This window comes from Uranotaenia lowii, chromosome 3 (genome assembly GCF_029784155.1).
Source record: "Uranotaenia lowii strain MFRU-FL chromosome 3, ASM2978415v1, whole genome shotgun sequence".
NCBI classification, from domain to species: domain Eukaryota; kingdom Metazoa; phylum Arthropoda; class Insecta; order Diptera; family Culicidae; genus Uranotaenia; species Uranotaenia lowii.
Genome location: NC_073693.1, coordinates 90,004,742 through 90,026,475, shown reverse-complemented (window position 1 = coordinate 90,026,475; position 21,734 = coordinate 90,004,742). Strand labels below are relative to the sequence as shown.

General features: G+C 32.8%; 1 protein-coding gene across 1 annotated transcript in view; it reads left to right on the top strand.

Moving 5' to 3' along the window:
- Positions 1-14,514: 14,514 nt before the first annotated feature.
- LOC129752384 (protein dead ringer) overlaps positions 14,515-21,734 on the top strand; it is a 282,636-nt gene continuing 275,416 nt past the window's right edge. The window contains exon 1 of the mRNA XM_055748174.1: positions 14,515-14,846. Coding sequence (XP_055604149.1) covers positions 14,739-14,846 — 108 coding nt within the window. The 5' untranslated portion in view covers positions 14,515-14,738. The remainder of the gene's footprint in view (positions 14,847-21,734) is intronic.

Sequence of the window (21,734 nt, the reverse complement as noted above, 5' to 3'; positions counted from 1 at the left end):
CAGAATTTAGAAGCAACCGCCTTTAAAAGAGAACTGCAACTGGAGTTTCAAATTTTAGTACAAATATGATTTAAAACTATTTTCTAAAAATTTATCTCTAAATTTGTTTTTCAAGTATTTTAAAAATTTTGTGAAATGTATGATTTATTGACATGGACATCTCACCCCCTCCCTCTTCTAATGCGAGAAGTTCGCATAGTTCGAAGACTGATCGAGCATATTAAACCAATTTTGGCATTGTAGTGTATTTTTGAACGAGGAACGTTTTTATGAATATTTGGAACCCCTTCCTCTCTCAAATGGAGAGATGGGAAGGGGGGGGGGGGGACTAGCTTACAATATTTTACATAACTCGAGAACTTATGAAGCTAACGGAACCAAAGTTGGCATCGGAGAGTATTGGAATACGAGAAATAATTCTATGATTTTGTCAGACGCCTCCCTTCTTTCAGTAGGCATATAGGATAAGGTTGCCAGATTTTTTCAGCACGTATCCGGGTCGGACAAACCGGGCAATTTTTATATGAAAACCTGGCAAAATCCGGGCATTCGATTTCAAATTGACGACCATAAATCCGGGCAAATTTTGTCAAAAACTCAGAAATTCCTCAACAAAAATCGGGAAAAAAAAATGAAAAAAATTTTTTTTTTCATCAAAACTCATTGATAGATTTTGAACCGTATTTTAGGCTTCCAAAAAACCTTTCATAATGATTTTTATAAAAATTGCTAAAAAAAATCGTTTTGGAGGTGTTTGTTGTTTTTTTTGTTTATTTTGCATAATAAAGTGAATAAATCCGGGCAAAATCTGGTTGTTTTTCAATGAAATCTGGGCAACCGGGCCAGGCCGGACTGTTCTTAAATTTAGTATTAAATATCCGGGCAAACCCGGATAAAACTGGGCAATCTGGCAACCTTAATATAGGAAGAGAGGAGGGGGGCTTCCATACCTTTTTTATTGCATAACTTGAGAACTATTTGAGCAAATGGAACAAAATTTTGCTTGTAAGGGTATTTTCGTATGAGAAATGGTTCTATCAATATTTATTGTTCCTTTCTTGTTCAAGTGGGGAGATAGAAAAAGGGGAAGGGGCTCCTTTACAATTTTCAGTATAACTGGAAAACTTATCAATCAAATGGATCCAAATTTGGTATTATTATTATAATTTATTTGTCTGAACCAAATTTGGTATGGGAAGGTATTTGAATATGAGAAATGCTATTATGACATTTTGAAATCCCACTGTTCTTCCAGTGGGAAAATTTAAGAGAAGAGGATTCGCCAATACAATTTTTTACATTAATCGAGAACTTATTTAGCAAATGGAACCAAATTTGGCTTGGGAACGCATTTGATTACGAGGAATGTTTCTATGAAAATTTAATACTACTGTCTCCTTCCATTGGGGTGATAGAAAGGAGAGAGGGAGGCTCCTTTACAATTTTTCGCAAAAATCTAGAGCTTTTCGTGGAAACGAAACAAAATTAGGCATGGAATGACATTTGGATACGAGAAAAGCTGCTTATTTCAGACTCCTTTCTCCTTAAATTGGGGGTAGGGGAGAGTGGGGATACTTGATCCCCTTTTCTTGTTTTCACCATATCTTTTTGGTAAAATTAAGCAACTCGCCGTCTTTGACATTTTCTGACAGCTTGTAACTTCAAGTTTCTATGCTACAAAAATTAGAACGATAATTGAACCCGTTGATGAACTAGAAGCATTTTCGTGGGAGTAAAAAAAATGCGATTTTTCTGAAGTTAGGGGAGACTTGATCCCCTATTGAAGGAGACTTGATCTTTTATTCAGGAAGCCCTAATCGTTGTATAAAAATCAAACAAAACCCCAAGATAGAATGTTAATTGACTATTTCGGTCATGTTTGTTCTTATTTCACAATTTATAGCAGACATAAGAAGAAAATTCTATAACTTTGTCTCAACGCTAATAACATTGCATACTTAAAGGCGCTATTTTTTATAATTAAGAGAAAATTAATTATTTTTGCTCTTTTCTTCAGACAATTGTTTGATACATATTAGTTTTTGGATAAATATTAGTAATTTCGTAATCAGCATACATAACGATCAATTCAGAAGAAAAATATGCCGTTTGGAAGGGGGATCATTTGTACCCAACTCTAGGGGATCAACTGCACCCATAATCAACATTTTTGAAAACTTTTTCTGAAAAAAGTTGAGAGTTTTCCATTGCTTTGAAAATATGGCACTATGAAGTTCATTTTACGCTCGAACGATTGATACATTGGAACAAATATTTTTTTTCATAATTTTCCCATGTAAGGAATATTTTAAAGTGATGAAAAAAGAGCTTCAAGTTACATTTTGTGAAATTTTTCAAATAAAGTTCAATTACTCAAACAATTATTTTGTTAAAATTTTTTCAACTACAAGCATTGTTATTTTGCTCATTTTGGCACATTTTTCTAGATCATTTGATCTTTGTAAGACATTCCAGTTTCGAGATATAGCTAAGGAATCAAGTATCCCCAGCAAGGCCGTGCGAACGGGGGGGGGTTTTAGGGGTTTAACCCCCCCCATGAAGATTTTTTCCCAAAAAAAAATTCGAAATAGTAAAGAAAAAGTACTTGATCCTTAAAGGTGTTAAATAAGTGTTAACAAGAAAGTTTGAAGATTTTCTCGCCTCCGGCGGAAATTAGTCTAACATCACCCTAGACTTAAGACATTTTAATTATCGTCTAATTTTTAATTAAAATTTCGATTTGAAATTCAATTAAACTTTTGCATTAAAACTCTAAACTTGACATACATAAATCCCTCATCGCATTTAGAATGGGTTTTTATTCAGAAATGTCACCAATGAAATTCAGAATTTGAAACCAACCATTTTAAATTCAGAATTAATTCATCAAATACTAATTTTATACATCAACAAAGTTGAAAGTCATGTTTCATGACTTACGATGGTCATCAAAATCAGCAAACCATAATCTAAAGCCTCGTATCCTCTATTTAATTATTAAAGATTTTCATTTACTGAAAAATGTGCTGATATAAAATATTTTTCATCAAACCAATTTCAGTCTCAATTTTGTTTGGAGTTTCTAGTTCTTCTAAAAGCTCAACATTACATTCAAAAACGTTTTGATAAATTACACAAGGTAACAAAATTAATATTCTTCGAGATGCAAAGAATTTAAAAGGTTATTTTGACTTATTTGGTTGCCCTGGATCTACATATGCATTTTTTTTCTATAAGCTTTTGTTTTTTGCAAATATGTTGAAATCATTTCAGAAATTTATGCGTTTGTTTTCACAAAACTTTTAAACAAATACGAAATTTGAAGTATTTAAAATTAAGGTATGAATTAATTATCAGTTTTCCTCGAGACTTCAAGTCAATTTGAGCTCTACGAAAAAAATTATAGAGTTTTTCAATTTGTGTACTTTTTCTCATTGTCAATGAAGTTGTATTAACCGGATGAAAATCCCCGAAATAATAATGAAGTTTTTAACCAAATTTAATTTTATATATCGTCAAAACAAAAATCTAATCGTTTTGCAAGTTTGAGCAATTTTTTTAAGTGAATTCTTTTATTTTAACTTTATTCAGTAATGTCAGAAGTATTTGTAATAATGTTATCTTTCAAAATTTTCATAAACTGTTAAACCTTTGAAATGTTAATTCTTAATTGAATTAAAATGGGTATAATGAAAAAAAATCATAACTTGATTTTTTTCTGTAACTGTAAATTTGTTACTTTATCAGTTATCAATGATTAATTTCACTTTAAACTGATACATTTCAAAGCTTCATATCACCAAAACGCAAGGGTATATCACCTAAATTTGACAAAAGATTCGAGTTCAGGACGCTTGAATCTTCCAAATCAATCATTCAACCATAGGCACCAAAATGATTCACCAAATTTAAAGTAAAATTATTTAAATTGAATGAAATAGTTTATCATTAGTTTGTCTGTGTTTTTCAATTCTGAATTTTTGTTTAATGAAAACATAATCTTTTGCCATTGAAACTATAATTTAAATAAGAATAACATAGTTTCCACCTTGTGTCCTTTTTAGGACCCGATATTCAAATTGATTGCGACATAATATTTAGATCTTAAAATATTAAAATTTAAAACTTTCGATTGAAAATTTGTAAACGTTTTTCTAATTTGCATTATTTTAAATCATGTTTTTAAATCGATGTTTTTAATCGATAAATTTTACTGATTTGATTCGAAGCAGCAACTTTAAAGTTAAATTTTGATTTATATTTTTTAAGTTCGTGTGATAATTCTGTGCAATAAAATGGTTTAGAAATCTATTTCCATATTTCTTGTATATTTTTGATTTGTTATTATTTTTGGCTGAATTTGAATTTCGAAAACCCCCCCCATGGACGGGTCCTTCGCACGGGCCTGATCCCCAGGGATCAAGTATCCTCATTCTCCCCTAAAGTTAGAGAATAGAGAGGCTCCCATACAATTGTTTTGCATAAACCAGGAACCAAGGTTACCGAAATCACATAAAAACCTATAATTTCACAGAATTTTGAGCAGATTTTCATCATAGAATCTGTGTCACAGAACACAGGAATTTGGAAATATTCACAAATTTCGCAGATTTTTCAAATATTGTACGTATTTCTGATATTATTAATTTTATGTCAACATAAATTTTGGATTTCTTACTTTGTTTTTGAAAAACATGCTAAGATTCGTGATTTAAATTGATTTTTCTTATGTAAAATGTGAAAAAATACTCATTTCTTCGTGAATTTTTCAAAGATATTATGCTGTTTCCATCACAGAAAACCATCACAGAATTTCTGGATAAAATCACAGATAGTCAGATTTAAAAAAACACACAGATTTTTTTTCGGCAACCTTGCCAGGAACTCATCTAACAAACGGAACCAAATACGACATGGGAATCATTTGGGTAAGAGAAATTATTTGAAACACCCCTCATTTTCCAGAGAGTACACAGGATGTGGAGAGGATGCTCAAAAAAAATTTGTTGGTATAAATGGAGAAGTAATTAAGCAAATAGAATCAAATTTGTCAAGGGAAGATAATAAAATACGAAATATGTTTCTATGAATGTTACACATCCTTCTGCCTTGCAGTGTGAAAAGGGGATATGATGGGGTTTTTAATTAGGAAATAATGGAATTCCTACCTTTTTTCAGCAGTTGTAGATCGGAAGGAGAAAGAAGGGCTTCATAGAAGCTTTTTTGTATAAATCGAGCACTTATTAAGCAATAGCGACCATATAATATGAGAGAGGTTGTTTGCGTACGGATAATTTGGGACGCTCAATTTAATTTCGAAAACTTATCAGACAAATTGAGCGAAATGTGACGTTATTTAGATACTTCAAATGTCTATAGTAGTTCGTGAGTCCTTCCCGTATTTGAAGTGGGAAAAAGGTGAAGAATCCATACCAGTAAAACATTCATATTGATATTGAAGATGTCGACTGCAAATCAGTCCAATTAATTTTTATAAACGACGTTTATTTTATTCTGACGTTTTGGTGTCCGGTGTCGGTAACACCTTCATCAGGGATCCTACAAGGTTTTTTGATAATTAAACTAAAGTGTACTGTTTGTGTTGATTGTCCTATTTTCTAAGCCTACTTACAAAGTTGTCGTTTATTACTTGTTTTTTGTAAAAACGTACTGTCCGGATTATTTGGTGTAGAATCACTGTAACGGTAGTTGATAATGTTATAAAAGATCACTTGTAACTGTACTATTTCTTACATTTGAAATTCAAAATTTAAATTTATCTCCAAACTTTCTATGAAAAGCACTGTTGTGTACTTTCAGGCGGTGCTACTGTTTTGCAATGTTTCTTCTTGCGTTGTTTTTGGTTCGTTCTGACTTTCGGTATTTTTGACATCTTTTCGATTTGTTTTCTTGTAGTTGTGTTGGTTCAATATGTTTAATACAGATGCAAAAATAGAGTTCAGATTGTTTATATCTGTTCTTTGGTTAACTGTGTTGGGTGTGTTGAAAATATGGCACATTTCGAGAAAAAAACGACAACTTTGTAAGTAGGCTTAGGAAATATGACAATCAACACAAACAGTACACTCAAGTTTAATTATCAAAAAACCTTGTAGGATCCCTGATGAAGGTGTTAATAGATACCGAAACGTCGGAATAAAATAAACGTCGTTTATAAAAAATAATTGGACTTATTTGCCGTAAATAGAACAGTAAAACATTCATTTTGTCATAATTAAAGAATCAATGTGAAGTTCACGAAATCAGCAAAAATTTCAGATTTTTGAAAACGTATTTAGAAATCAAGTTTCAGGAAATTTGATTAAATCATCTTTGAAGTGCAATTCGAAACTCCAGTTTCAGCTCTTATTTAAGGTGGTTGCTTCTGAATTATATTGAAATTTCATTTAAAATGATGCCAAAAAATTTTTTTTAAATAATTTTCTAAGATTTTTTTGAATGTGTTGCTAAGCACACCGGGTCAGCTAGTATAAAACAAATAGAAAAATACATCGTACTCAAATACCTTCCCATGTTAAAATCATGTGTTATATTGATTTTTTTTCGCAATATACCAAACTGCAGACATGACTCATCACAACTTGAAGTGATGCCAAGTGGTATGAAATCTGGCAACTTACTGCAAATTACAATTTTTTTTCTATTTATTTAAGCAAAAAGTGCAAATTAAATTCATATAAATAAGTTTTAACCCAAAACAATGAGTTAAGGAAACAGGCTGTTTGCCGGCCTGACGTTTGAAGTCGAGAAAGAGGAAGGAGGAGAAGAAAATTTTCTGACAACTTTGGGATTTTTCCTAGAAATAATAATTTTTGCCCTAACGGGACAGTCTATGGAATTGGAGAAATGATTACCTGCGCAATTCGCGCACTTAAAAATTCAGATTGTGGTTTATCACCACCAAAAAGGCATTTAGATTTTTCATGATCGAATGAGCCGCAAATCATGCATCTGGCATTCATTCTACAATTTTTAATGCCATGACAATAAGCTTGACAACGACGACATTGCGTAATATTTTGAAGAAAATTAGTAGAAGATTTTCGAAAAGGTTCAAATTTGACTCGACAGTGAAACATAAGACGAGCTTTTTCAAGAATTTGCAAATTTTTCACCTGATCGTTTTTAAAATGGATATTCGTGTTGGTTCTTTTCCTCATTTGAATTACTTGAATCGAAGAAAAACCTAACAAAGAATTTAATTTGGTTGTGATCTCATCCGGTGTCTGATCGCCGGTGAGACGACGAAGTACAACTTTGAAGGGACGATCACTTTTAGTGTCGTATGTAAAAAATGTTTTTTATTATTCAAATCATTTAAAAATTTTTGAAAATCATTAAAAGATTCCGCCAATATGCGAGCAGGTCCTCTTCGACCGATCTGAAAAAGATCTTCACTTCCTTGACGGAAGTGACGATTTCTTTTCGAAAGGCATTGAAATCAGGAATCGTGACCGTTATTGGTGGAACCTTTTCGTTTTTAAGAGAGTATAAAAAGAAGAAGGTTTCTTAGTACTCTTATCAGAATTAAATATGAATATTTCCTCATCACCGATGTTATGAAGGACATCGAATGAATTGAAAATTTCAACTTTTTTTGGACGATGGACCTGAATTAGGTTCGGCAATCCATTTTCTTCCGAATCTTGAGCCGGCCGATAACTTCCCCATGCTGGAAAGAAAAGATAAAAATATGAATAAAAGAAGATGAAAATAATGTTAGCACTGAAAAGTGCTGATTGAAATCCAGGTAAGAATAAAATGAATAATGTTAAATGTTCCTGCAGGTACACAGCAACGATACGATGCTGATTGACCTTAAACTATAAATATGATAGATTCAACTACAATTGTTCAATTGAATTCAGGCATTCAACTATAAATATAATTAATTCAACTACAAACTGTTGATTGACCTTCTGCAATCAATCATAAATATAATAGATTCAACTATAATATTATTATTGATTCAAATATGAATGTGATAAGTTCATCTACAAACTGCTGATTGACCTCCTGCCATTAACTTTAAATATAATTGATTCAACTATAAGAGTATAATTGATTTAAATGTAATTATGATAAATTGTACTCCAATTGTATGATTAATTCTACGCATTCAACTAAAAATATAATATATTTAACTACAAACTGCTAATTCACCTTATGAAATGGATCTATTTATCGGATTATATATGTTGGATGAGAGGAACAAGCAAAGGGCTTGTTTTCCTTTTATATCCTTTTCTTAAAATTCTATCGACATAGAATTTTTTCCAGAAGCTGAATATTTATTTCGGTAAAATAGTCGATAACTTTTTTGGAATGCATTTTTGGCATGAAAATCATTAGCATTTACATCTTCACCCCTTACCTTTTCTTTCTGCAGAATTAGACCAGTCTGTCCTGCAAACTTGAGAGCAGCTTACTGTTTATCAGTACATATTACAAAGTTACAACCTAATTTTAAAATCAAATAAGGGTGAAACAAGCCCTAATTAAAAATTTTAAACCGGTTTACTGTTGTTAATTGCCAATGTAAACAAGGCGGAAGTGAAACAGTGAAACATTTCAGCAGTCACGTTGCTACCACCCATTTGTCCCTTTACTTTTCGTTGGGTCAAAACAATGTGAACCTTTTGTTGCCTTCTATTTCAACGTTTAGGTCAACAATTGATTAATTTACCCTATCGTTTTGTGTGTGGCCGATGCCTGACATTCTAATTTCAGCTCCAAGTCCGCGGTTGTGTTGTTCATAAACAAAATAGTGTGGTACCTATCGTTCTCATTTGATTTCGCTACCGTGGCATGAAATTGGCTTGATTGCTGATTGACGACTGATTGGCAATAACGTTTCAAAATCAACATGGAAAATTAATAATTATAGTGTTGGTTCCGTGAGTGCTTGACTTGGTGCTGTTCGATAGGCACTTCGAGTACCTAGTAGTGCCATGCTCGATAAACTCGGTTAGTTTTGTGTTGTTTGATAGGCGAACGGTTTCTCGTGTTTCGGTGTTAAATTAGTGTGGATTTGTTAAACTTCTGTACCGATTTGTGTTTTCTAAGTGTTTTTTGAAGTAATCGAGCGCATTGATTCGCTCGATACCACGCGAGGGTCAAAATTCGGTCCAAAAATCCGTTACCAATGCCGGCATATAATGGGCCGCCAATAGACCTTTGTGAGACGCAACTCGATGGAAGCCATCATGAGCCTTCATCGGAAGAGCCGGAGTTGGAAAACGACAAACTCTTGGTAAGATATTTAGATTTTAATAAAAATTGTTAGCTAAACGATCGTATCCTTCTCCCTAGAATGTGATTTATTCCGATCAGAACAAACAAATTCACCTGTGGAGGAACAGGTTTCACTTTTCTTTCAACTCTTTTTTCCGGTCTTCTATTTGTCCATAAGTCTACGAGTTGTTTGAGTTTAATGCACTTTGAGAGATTCTTCTGTTGGGGGAGAGCCAAAGCAAAAAAAAACTGACCTCCCTTGAGTCAGAATCCTCGGGACGTGAAGAATGCAAAGAAGAGCCGAGCCTTTTGTGCCGTGCTGCTGCTGCTGACAGCTCTTTTGTTGATCTGGCCGATCGGCGGCGCGGCGTGTTTTGTTTTGTTTGACTTTGACCCAACGTGCTCTGGCAAGCAGAAGTGTTAATTTTGTTTCCTCTCGCGGAGTTCGGATTGTGATTCCTAAGAAACTTCGATGCTATCCTGGACAAGTGCTTTATGAGAAGTAATCATTGTATATTATTCATTTTGGATTTTTTTTACTTGAAATTTGAGGAGAAGACACTTGTTCCCTGCGGCACTCAAAGTTCCCAAAGTTTTAATTTGAATATCAATTTCAATAAGTCGTTGGCTAGCAGTTTGAACTTCATAGGGGCACATTTTAGAAAAAAATAGTTTTGAAGAAAATGTCAATCAAAGTCGTTTACCTGTACAAATTGTATCCACAAATCAAAACTTTGGAAGTGTTTTTCTCAGTTTTCATTTTTTACACATGGAACTCATATTTTTCGTTCAAAATTTCTGCGGAGTATTTCTCAACTATCCCAATTATGTTGCACAAAACTTAAGCTTTCTAAAATATGTGTAACCTAAACTACAGTAACTGTACGAAAATCGTACTTTTTGGACTTTTACGGCTACGTAACATACATCTAAAATCTTTTTTCTTATCTTCTTAATATGAATAAATTTTCTTCCTTCTTAATATGAATAAATTTGTTATCGATCATCTGAACATCGCTTTTGTGTATGATGGCCTTATTGTTAATATTGATATAGTATTTTATAATAAATAATCGTTTTTTTCAGAATTTTTGTTTTTTATTCGACGGGTTTAGAAAAGTTTTTCACAATAAAATTTTCAATTTTTTATTTTTTATTTCAATTCAAAACAAATAATTCTAGATGGTGTTCAGCAAAATCGGTTGAAAATTTTACAAGTTATCCATTATATTGTATGTTCATTATCTTCTCTTGTTGGAATTCTTCTCTATATACCAAACTTGTAGAAATGTCACTTCACTATTTGAAGTGATGACAAACGACGCTTGTCATAGTATGAAATTTGGTGGTTTTATTAAGCTTCAAAAAACTATTATTTAAATTTATTTGAGCAACATGAAGTAAATTGAAATTTTATTTGACCCATTCCAGCGTGACGTCACAACGTTTGCAGGTCATATTGCACATTGTTAAAAATAGTACATTATAAGGTCAAAATTTAATTCTCTACAATTTGAAACCAAAAGTATTTGTATAGAATAAATAGTTATCAAAATATAAGCAAAAGGAATCGTGACGTCACAACGCGCCTCCTTTTCCACTTTTCAGTTTTTTTTACAATGCCGCATTTTTCTGCTCTTCTATTTGATCAAATTTTATGAAAATTTCAGGAAAGTATCGATTCATTACAACCAACAAATCGCTGTTTTTGATTTTTTCAAATTTTGATTTCAATTTATTTTAGAGCGATTCAGTTTCGTGACGTCACAACGCACCATTTTTTTAAAGTAGGGTTTTGCAAAGCGTTGTGACGTCACGAAATTTTATGATTAGCTACATGAAATAAATCAAATTATAATCTTAAAATGAATGCTTAATTTACTTAAAATGCTTCAAAACTTAATAAATAATGTGATTTGGTGATGAAATCGATCCATTTATTCCCAAAAATTAAAAGGAATTAAATCTCAAAGGCCCATATAAGCAGATAAGGTTTGCAACACTGCTCACATCAATTTTATTCGAAGTTTTTTGTGCGATCATGTGAATATTATTTGTATGATGTATGATGTAAGCTAACATCCTATGTAGCGTGGCACAGCCCGTTTGCAGCGAACTATTCGCACATAACAACTCGATCTCGATTTCCAACTCATTGACTAAAAATGCCTTTGAGTGGACTATTTCAAGGGAGTGAATGTACAAGTAGAGTAACCTGTACTATTCTGTGGGGTAAGGATAATGGGTCTCCACCGAAAGTACAATTTATTGACAATCAATTGAAAATCAAGCCATTGTTCTGTGAAATGTTCCATAGGATGTGAAGACGAACCCTCCCTCTCTCTGCGACATGTTAATGAGGGTAACTGCCCAGTGCACTCTACCCTCCACATCGTTTCGATCAGGTGTCCGGATGGCCCTGCCCCACCCCCTCCAAATATAAATATATAGATGATAATAATAATGATGATAATAATGATAGATTTAGCAAACCTGTATTTCCTGAAATAAAAATTGAATAATTATTAAATGTGTATGAACAAAATGGTCATGACAAAAGTAAAAAAGAATGAAGGAGAGTACTAAAAGTAGGAAAGAACAAACTAATAGATGAATAAAACGATTGGCATATTCATTCATTCTTCATTCACCCTTAAATTTTTTTGAGTTTCCAATGTTTAATTTCATCACCGGAGGATTCCCCATCCGAGATTTCACTATCTATGTTTCTGTACAATTCTTCTGCTTTCTTTTTCACCTTGTCCCTGTCATTAACAATATTGTTCCAACCCTGCTCTGACTCAAATTCTAGCCTATGGAAGTCTGCTTCTAGCATCTTTTTCCAAGTCAGACTTGGCCTTCCTTCCTTCCTTTTATTAGCTTCCATATTGTACGCCAATTGTAGCGGGTGCCCTGGCTCTCTTCTTTTGATGTGTCCATAATAGCAAATTCTTCCTACCCTAACTCTTCTGTTTATAGTTTTCCCATCTAACAATTTCCTGGCATTGAACTTTAGATCTTTAGGCCTTACACAATTCATGAAAATTTGTCGTAGGATAAACTTTTCATAATTGGCCATTGAAATCCTACTTTTTTTGACCAGAACTGACACTTTAGTCCCATATAGAAGTGATGGGGCGATCTCAGTTTTATATATGAGCTTTCCCAATTCCCAACTGGGTTTGAATTTTTTACAAAATTCTATCACTAACTTAGATACCTTCAGCGCATTTCTACATCTATCTCTGTTGGACATTTTCCTGTTCAATGTGGCAGTAGACTGAGTCGATTTGGGGTCATTTTCGAATTTCCCAAACCCTGGGGTCTTAAAAGCTGCGTCTTGGTCCAAAACTCATCCATGATTTTTTGCAGAATTTTTAAGTAATGTTTACATGAGTAAATTTGAACTTTTAGGTTTGTATGGGAAAATTGAATATTTTGTACTGAAAAATCAACATCATTTCTGTTTCTTTTATGGAGACGAGCTAGCTGAAGGTTTTTGTGCGAATTTATAAAATTCCTTAGGGAAATTTTCCGCTGAACAACTTTGGCGAAGACCGTAACTTTGTATCTCATTTGGCAAAATAGTTATTAGCAGTTTAACAGGGGTATGTCTTTTGGCATTGATAAACCATAAATTCAATTGACATCACTGCTGGAGCCTCGCGAAGTGTAGCATGAAAAGTAGTCATGCAATACCTCGATAGGCACCCTGCAGTGATGTCAATTGAATTTCATGTTTATCAATGCGAAAAGACATACCCCTATTAAACTGCTAATAACTTTTTTGCCAAATGAGATACAAAGTTACGGTCTTCGACAAAGTTGTTCAGCGGAAAATTTCCCTAAAGAATTTTATAAATTGGCACAAAAACCATCAGCTGGCTCGGTTCCACAGACAAAACAGAAACGATGTTGCTTTTTCAGTACAAAATATTCAATTTTCCCATACAAACCTAAAAGGTCAAATTTACTCATGTAAACGTTACTTAAAAATTCTAAAAAAAATCATGGATGAGTTTTGGACCAAGACGAAGCTTTTAAGACCCCAGGGTTTGAGAAATTCAGAAATGACCCTAAATCGACTCAGTCTAATGTGGCAGTAATACATACTCCTAAATATATCAGTTTTGAGCATACTTTGAACTTTTTACCATTTATTATTAACTCATCTGGTTGTATGGCATTATCTGGGTACCTCACCAATACTTGACTCTTATGACTATTGATGTTAAGACCTACTTTTCCTAGTTCTAGTTCAATAGCTTCAGTTATTTTATCTAAATCAGCTTTGTTTAAGGTTATCAGCAACAAATCACCGGCAAAAGCTAAGAGAAGTGGTAATTGTAAAATGTTTAATCCCATGAGTTTTAATTCAGGTACTTTTTCTTGTACTTTTAACAGAACTTCTTGTATTGTTAAGTTAAACAACAGTGGAGATAAAGGGCAACCCTGTTTGATACCAATTCCTCTCTTAACTTCCTCCGAAAGCTGATTCTCCCACCTGATTCTCGTCATTTCGTTTCTAATGGCTGCTAGAACTCTATCAGTCAGTCGAGATGGTACATTCAAGCTGATTAAAACATTTCCTAAGCATTTCAAATCTACATTATCGAATGCTTTCCTAATATCTAATGCCAAAACATAAAGATCCTGTCCTGCATTCCAATATTCCTCCATAACTCGTCTAGCTACAAAAATATGGTCTTCTGTAGATCGGTTATTTGTAAAAGCTGCCTGATGTAATCCTACTTCATCTGTAAAAGACCTTATTTTCCTATCTAACCATCTTGCATAGACTTTATATACCACATTACATAATGATATCCTCCTGAAATCATCTGGTTCTCTAGCTCCTGTTTTTTTTGGGATTGGCACTTGGATTGTTTTGCTCCACTCTGTCGGAATTTCATTTAAAATGTACGCATCCTTGATTAATTCTGCTAACAGTTTTATGGTTTCCTCGTTCGCGTATTTTAAAAATTCTGTGTGTACTTTATCTGAGCCAGCCGATTTGCCATTACATAAGTTTCTTATTATACGATCATGTGAATATTATTTAGGACAAAACTAAAACTAGGAAATATTCATTCGTAAAAGCGTTGAAATGTGTTTCTGAATCTTTTTAATCTTCAATTGCAAAGGAAAGGAAAAATAAATGATAATTTCAAAGCCTTCGATCTTTTCAAAGATAGTTAATCGACACTAAAGTGCCTAAATCATAGTGTTGGTTCCGTGAGTGCTTGACTTGGTGCTGTTCGATAGGCACTTCGAGTACCTAGTAGTGCCATGCTCGATAAACTCGGTTAGTTTTGTGTTGTTTGATAGGCGAACGGTTTCTCGTGTTTCGGTGTTAAATTAGTGTGGATTTGTTAAACTTCTGTACCGATTTGTGTTTTCTAAGTGTTTTTTGAAGTAATCGAGCGCATTGATTCGCTCGATACCACGCGAGGGTCAAAATTCGGTCCAAAAATCCGTTACCAATGCCGGCATATAATGGGCCGCCAATAGACCTTTGTGAGACGCAACTCGATGGAAGCCATCATGAGCCTTCATCGGAAGAGCCGGAGTTGGAAAACGACAAACTCTTGGTAAGATATTTAGATTTTAATAAAAATTGTTAGCTAAACGATCGTATCCTTCTCCCTAGAATGTGATTTATTCCGATCAGAACAAACAAATTCACCTGTGGAGGAACAGGTTTCACTTTTCTTTCAACTCTTTTTTCCGGTCTTCTATTTGTCCATAAGTCTACGAGTTGTTTGAGTTTAATGCACTTTGAGAGATTCTTCTGTTGGGGGAGAGCCAAAGCAAAAAAAACTGACCTCCCTTGAGTCAGAATCCTCGGGACGTGAAGAATGCAAAGAAGAGCCGAGCCTTTTGTGCCGTGCTGCTGCTGCTGACAGCTCTTTTGTTGATCTGGCCGATCGGCGGCGCGGCGTGTTTTGTTTTGTTTGACTTTGACCCAACGTGCTCTGGCAAGCAGAAGTGTTAATTTTGTTTCCTCTCGCGGAGTTCGGATTGTGATTCCTAAGAAACTTCGATGCTATCCTGGACAAGTGCTTTATGAGAAGTAATCATTGTATATTATTCATTTTGGATTTTTTTTACTTGAAATTTGAGGAGAAGACACTTGTTCCCTGCGGCACTCAAAGTTCCCAAAGTTTTAATTTGAATATCAATTTCAATAAGTCGTTGGCTAGCAGTTTGAACTTCATAGGGGCACATTTTAGAAAAAAATAGTTTTGAAGAAAATGTCAATCAAAGTCGTTTACCTGTACAAATTGTATCCACAAATCAAAACTTTGGAAGTGTTTTTCTCAGTTTTCATTTTTTACACATGGAACTCATATTTTTCGTTCAAAATTTCTGCGGAGTATTTCTCAACTATCCCAATTATGTTGCACAAAACTTAAGCTTTCTAAAATATGTGTAACCTAAACTACAGTAACTGTACGAAAATCGTACTTTTTGGACTTTTACGGCTACGTAACATACATTTAAAATCTTTTTTCTTATCTTCTTAATATGAATAAATTTTCTTCCTTCTTAATATGAATAAATTTGTTATCGATCATCTGAACATCGCTTTTGTGTATGATGGCCTTATTGTTAATATTGATATAGTATTTTATAATAAATAATCGTTTTTTTCAGAATTTTTGTTTTTTATTCGACGGGTTTAGAAAAGTTTTTCACAATAAAATTTTCAATTTTTTATTTTTTATTTCAATTCAAAACAAATAATTCTAGATGGTGTTCAGCAAAATCGGTTGAAAATTTTACAAGTTATCCATTATATTGTATGTTCATTATCTTCTCTTGTTGGAATTCTTCTCTATATACCAAACTTGTAGAAATGTCACTTCACTATTTGAAGTGATGACAAACGACGCTTGTCATAGTATGAAATTTGGTGGTTTTATTAAGCTTCAAAAAACTATTATTTAAATTTATTTGAGCAACATGAAGTAAATTGAAATTTTATTTGACCCATTCCAGCGTGACGTCACAACGTTTGCAGGTCATATTGCACATTGTTAAAAATAGTACATTATAAGGTCAAAATTTAATTCTCTACAATTTGAAACCAAAAGTATTTGTATAGAATAAATAGTTATCAAAATATAAGCAAAAGGAATCGTGACGTCACAACGCGCCTCCTTTTCCACTTTTCAGTTTTTTTTACAATGCCGCATTTTTCTGCTCTTCTATTTGATCAAATTTTATGAAAATTTCAGGAAAGTATCGATTCATTACAACCAACAAATCGCTGTTTTTGATTTTTTCTAATTTTGATTTCAATTTATTTTAGAGCGATTCAGTTTCGTGACGTCACAACGCACCATTTTTTTAAAGTAGGGTTTTGCAAAGCGTTGTGACGTCACGAAATTTTATGATTAGCTACATGAAATAAATCAAAGTATAATCTTAAAATGAATGCTTAATTTACTTAAAATGCTTCAAAACTTAATAAATAATGTGATTTGGTGATGAAATCGATCCATTTATTCCCAAAAATTAAAAGGAATTAAATCTCAAAGGCCCATATAAGCAGATAAGGTTTGCAACACTGCTCACATCAATTTTATTCGAAGTTTTTTGTGCGATCATGTGAATATTATTTGTATGATGTATGATGTAAGCTAACATCCTATGTAGCGTGGCACAGCCCGTTTGCAGCGAACTATTCGCACATAACAACTCGATCTCGATTTCCAACTCATTGACTAAAAATGCCTTTGAGTGGACTATTTCAAGGGAGTGAATGTACAAGTAGAGTAACCTGTACTATTCTGTGGGGTAAGGATAATGGGTCTCCACCGAAAGTACAATTTATTGACAATCAATTGAAAATCAAGCCATTGTTCTGTGAAATGTTCCATAGGATGTGAAGACGAACCCTCCCTCTCTCTGCGACATGTTAATGAGGGTAACTGCCCAGTGCACTCTACCCTCCACATCGTTTCGATCAGGTGTCCGGATGGCCCTGCCCCACCCCCTCCAAATATAAATATATAGATGATAATAATAATGATGATAATAATGATAGATTTAGCAAACCTGTATTTCCTGAAATAAAAATTGAATAATTATTAAATGTGTATGAACAAAATGGTCATGACAAAAGTAAAAAAGAATGAAGGAGAGTACTAAAAGTAGGAAAGAACAAACTAATAGATGAATAAAACGATTGGCATATTCATTCATTCTTCATTCACCCTTAAATTTTTTTGAGTTTCCAATGTTTAATTTCATCACCGGAGGATTCCCCATCCGAGATTTCACTATCTATGTTTCTGTACAATTCTTCTGCTTTCTTTTTCACCTTGTCCCTGTCATTAACAATATTGTTCCAACCCTGCTCTGACTCAAATTCTAGCCTATGGAAGTCTGCTTCTAGCATCTTTTTCCAAGTCAGACTTGGCCTTCCTTCCTTCCTTTTATTAGCTTCCATATTGTACGCCAATTGTAGCGGGTGCCCTGGCTCTCTTCTTTTGATGTGTCCATAATAGCAAATTCTTCCTACCCTAACTCTTCTGTTTATAGTTTTCCCATCTAACAATTTCCTGGCATTGAACTTTAGATCTTTAGGCCTTACACAATTCATGAAAATTTGTCGTAGGATAAACTTTTCATAATTGGCCATTGAAATCCTACTTTTTTTGACCAGAACTGACACTTTAGTCCCATATAGAAGTGATGGGGCGATCTCAGTTTTATATATGAGCTTTCCCAATTCCCAACTGGGTTTGAATTTTTTACAAAATTCTATCACTAACTTAGATACCTTCAGCGCATTTCTACATATATCTCTGTTGGACATTTTCCTGTTCAATGTGGCAGTAATACATACTCCTAAATATATCAGTTTTGAGCATACTTTGAACTTTTTACCATTTATTATTAACTCATCTGGTTGTATGGCATTATCTGGGTACCTCACCAATACTTGACTCTTATGACTATTGATGTTAAGACCTACTTTTCCTAGTTCTAGTTCAATAGCTTCAGTTATTTTATCTAAATCAGCTTTGTTTAAGGTTATCAGCAACAAATCATCGGCAAAAGCTAAGAGAAGTGGTAATTGTCAAATGTTTAATCCCATGAGTTTTAATTCAGGTACTTTTTCTTGTACTTTTAACAGAACTTCTTGTATTGTTAAGTTAAACAACAGTGGAGATAAAGGGCAACCCTGTTTGATACCAATTCCTCTCTTAACTTCCTCCGAAAGCTGATTCTCCCACCTGATTCTCGTCATTTCGTTTCTAATGGCTGCTAGAACTCTATCAGTCAGTCGAGATGGTACATTCAAGCTGATTAAAACATTTCCTAAGCATTTCAAATCTACATTATCGAATGCTTTCCTAATATCTAATGCCAAAACATAAAGATCCTATCCTGCATTCCAATATTCCTCCATAACTCGTCCAGCTACAAAAATATGGTCTTCTGTAGATCGGTTATTTGTAAAAGCTGCCTGATGTAATCCTACTTCATCTGTAAAAGACCTTATTTTCCTATCTAACCATCTTGCATAGACTTTATATACCACATTACATAATGATATCCTCCTGAAATCATCTGGTTCTCTAGCTCCTGTTTTTTTTGGGATTGGCACTTGGATTGTTTTGCTCCACTCTGTCGGAATTTCATTTAAAATGTACGCATCCTTGATTAATTCTGCTAACAGTTTTATGGTTTCCTCGTTCGCGTATTTTAAAAATTCTGTGTGTACTTTATCTGAGCCAGCCGATTTGCCATTACATAAGTTTCTTATTATACGATCATGTGAATATTATTTAGGACAAAACTAAAACTAGGAAATATTCATTCGTAAAAGCGTTGAAATGTGTTTCTGAATCTTTTTAATCTTCAATTGCAAAGGAAAGGAAAAATAAATGATAATTTCAAAGCCTTCGATCTTTTCAAAGATAGTTAATCGACACTAAAGTGCCTAAATCAGCCATCTAATGAAAATCTTATAAGTTGCAAGCTTAAATAGATCCTAGGCCTAACACAAAGTCCAGTGCTAAATTTGGGGAGTGGCCCACGGAAATAGAGGGCATAATGAGCCTAAAATTTGTATGGAATTATGAAAAATTGGGTTTTGAAGGACATGAAAATCAAGTTATGCAAAAAATTTCTGAAGTCCCTATCGACTGATTTGTTTTAATTATAGTCATTCACAAAACTTTCATTATGACAAATAGTTTATCTCAAGATCTCATTTCGACAATCGTTTAGTTAAAAAGGTTTTTAAGTTTCAAAAATTAGCTTTTGATGGGTCAAATACAAAAAATACCTGAATGATCGTTAATCGACGCTAATTTTGAACGTTATAGCTGTTTTATGATAACTCTAATCGAAACGCGTTCCTCGGATGAAATATTGTCATAATCAAAGTTTTAAAATACTCAAATTAAAAGAAAAATTGGTTGATAAAGACCTAAATTATTGACAGAAAACCGGTTTTATTTTTATCGTGCCGAACAAAATCTACATAATTCCATACAAACTTCAGGTGCGTTGCGCAACCCCTTTCCTTAGAATAATCTGACCGAAATTTTGCATGAGACCTTGTACCTATTTGAATATATTCAATTTTGTGATTCAGTTCAAAGTCTCTTTTGTTAGATTTTATGTGAACACGGGGTTCGATTTGGATTTTCTAGTGACATTCTTTAAGGTGGAAATTTCAATAAGAGCAGTTTTTTATTAAAATAATTAAATAATTCTATTAATTAATTTTCTATAAAAATCTTATGATTTTTTTAATAAAAAAAGTTAATCTATTAAGTTTCCCATGTTCAAAGATTTTTTGAATCTCATTACATTTATTTCATGGAACTTATTTTGTTTGAACATAATGCCAGAAAGAAATAGAAGCTACTAGCGGTGTTTTTCATTCTAACATAGATATATGATGAACTTGATCTTTTGCAAGATCACAGCTAACTACCTGCTTTATGATTCACAAATATTCTTTTACAAAATCGATGATGATTTCATTTGTTTGATATTTTGTTTGTTCTTGAATCAAGCGTTTTTAAGCGCTGTTTTATAAGTTTTTTTAGAAATGTTTAAAAACAACTAAGTTAATGCAGAATTTTTTTTCTATTTTCTTTAAAAACTTGATAATAGAATTCGTTTATTGAAGCACATTGTTGTGTTGAACTTGTATTGAAGAAATACTATCATAGTGTTGAAGTAAAAAGTCTTGAACGTTTCCAAAAAAAAGTTAATAAATTTTCGTGACGTCACAACGCATTCTTTACACGGGTGCAACTCACAACCTGCTAAACCGAATTTAAATCTAAAAGTTGCATTAAATTCCACTCAAAAAGTTTGAAAGACCTCCAATTTTCGACAATATGTGAAATTTCAGTAAATCATAAATTTAAAAACAGTAGAATTTCCGTGACGTCACTACGCTTAAAAATAGATACCTTTATTTACGATTCTAGAGCGTAAACCTGCAGTGACTGTTATTTATCTTATATCATGCTTAAAAGATGGCTTTTCTACCATCTATTTGCAATAATTTTTTTGACATAGATAGATTTTTGACAAAGTTATGTTATAAATAAAGAATATTTGCAAAAATCAATTTAATTTCATACTAAAATCTTTAAATTTCAACGTTAACATACTCTATTCTAAAAAATGGTAGCTGAAAATCTTTTTGGAAAATGACACTCAAGAAATAACCTTTCTAACGCTATGTAATTTATTTTAGGATAATGAAAAACAAAAATCGGTTCTCCAGTTGAGGGGTGCTTGGAATGGGTCATTTGTATTTTTGCAATAAACCATGGAACGTTTTAGTTCTGAAAAGAGAAAAAAAAATACTGAGTGGAATGCACGATATTCGGATCATAACGAAATTAAATTTCAGCTAGAAATAAAAACAATAAGAAATATCCACAAAAAATATAAAAATTGATTTTCAAAACAATTTCCTTGCTTATGAACATCACACAAGCTCGAACAAAAATGTTGTGTTTAGATTCAAAATTAATTACAATCAAAATTTCAAATCAATGGTTTGTCTGGTATGTCAATCATAAATTATTTAAAATGATTGTCCATACTCTGAAATAGAAATTTGCTTGAAATTTAATTTTAAGCGGCCTTGTTGGTATACAAATTTAAAAACAATATTTTCGAAACACCAGAAAACGAATAAAATTATCTTTCGAGTTTAATTTGAACTTAAACTATGGAACTTCAGAAAATTTATTCAGAACAAATAGTTGATGATTTAATTTAATTTGTAACAAAATAAACATATTTAATTTTGTTTCGAGAATGCCAATGATCAAATTTAGAGATAAAATCATACTCAAATCCTTCCAGCTATCAAATTAAAAGGCTGAGAAAAATCATTTTTGAACTTCACAACAATAACTTTAAATTTATAATACAACATTGATCAATTCATCATTAAAAGCGTATTATGACAAAGAAAAGGTTGG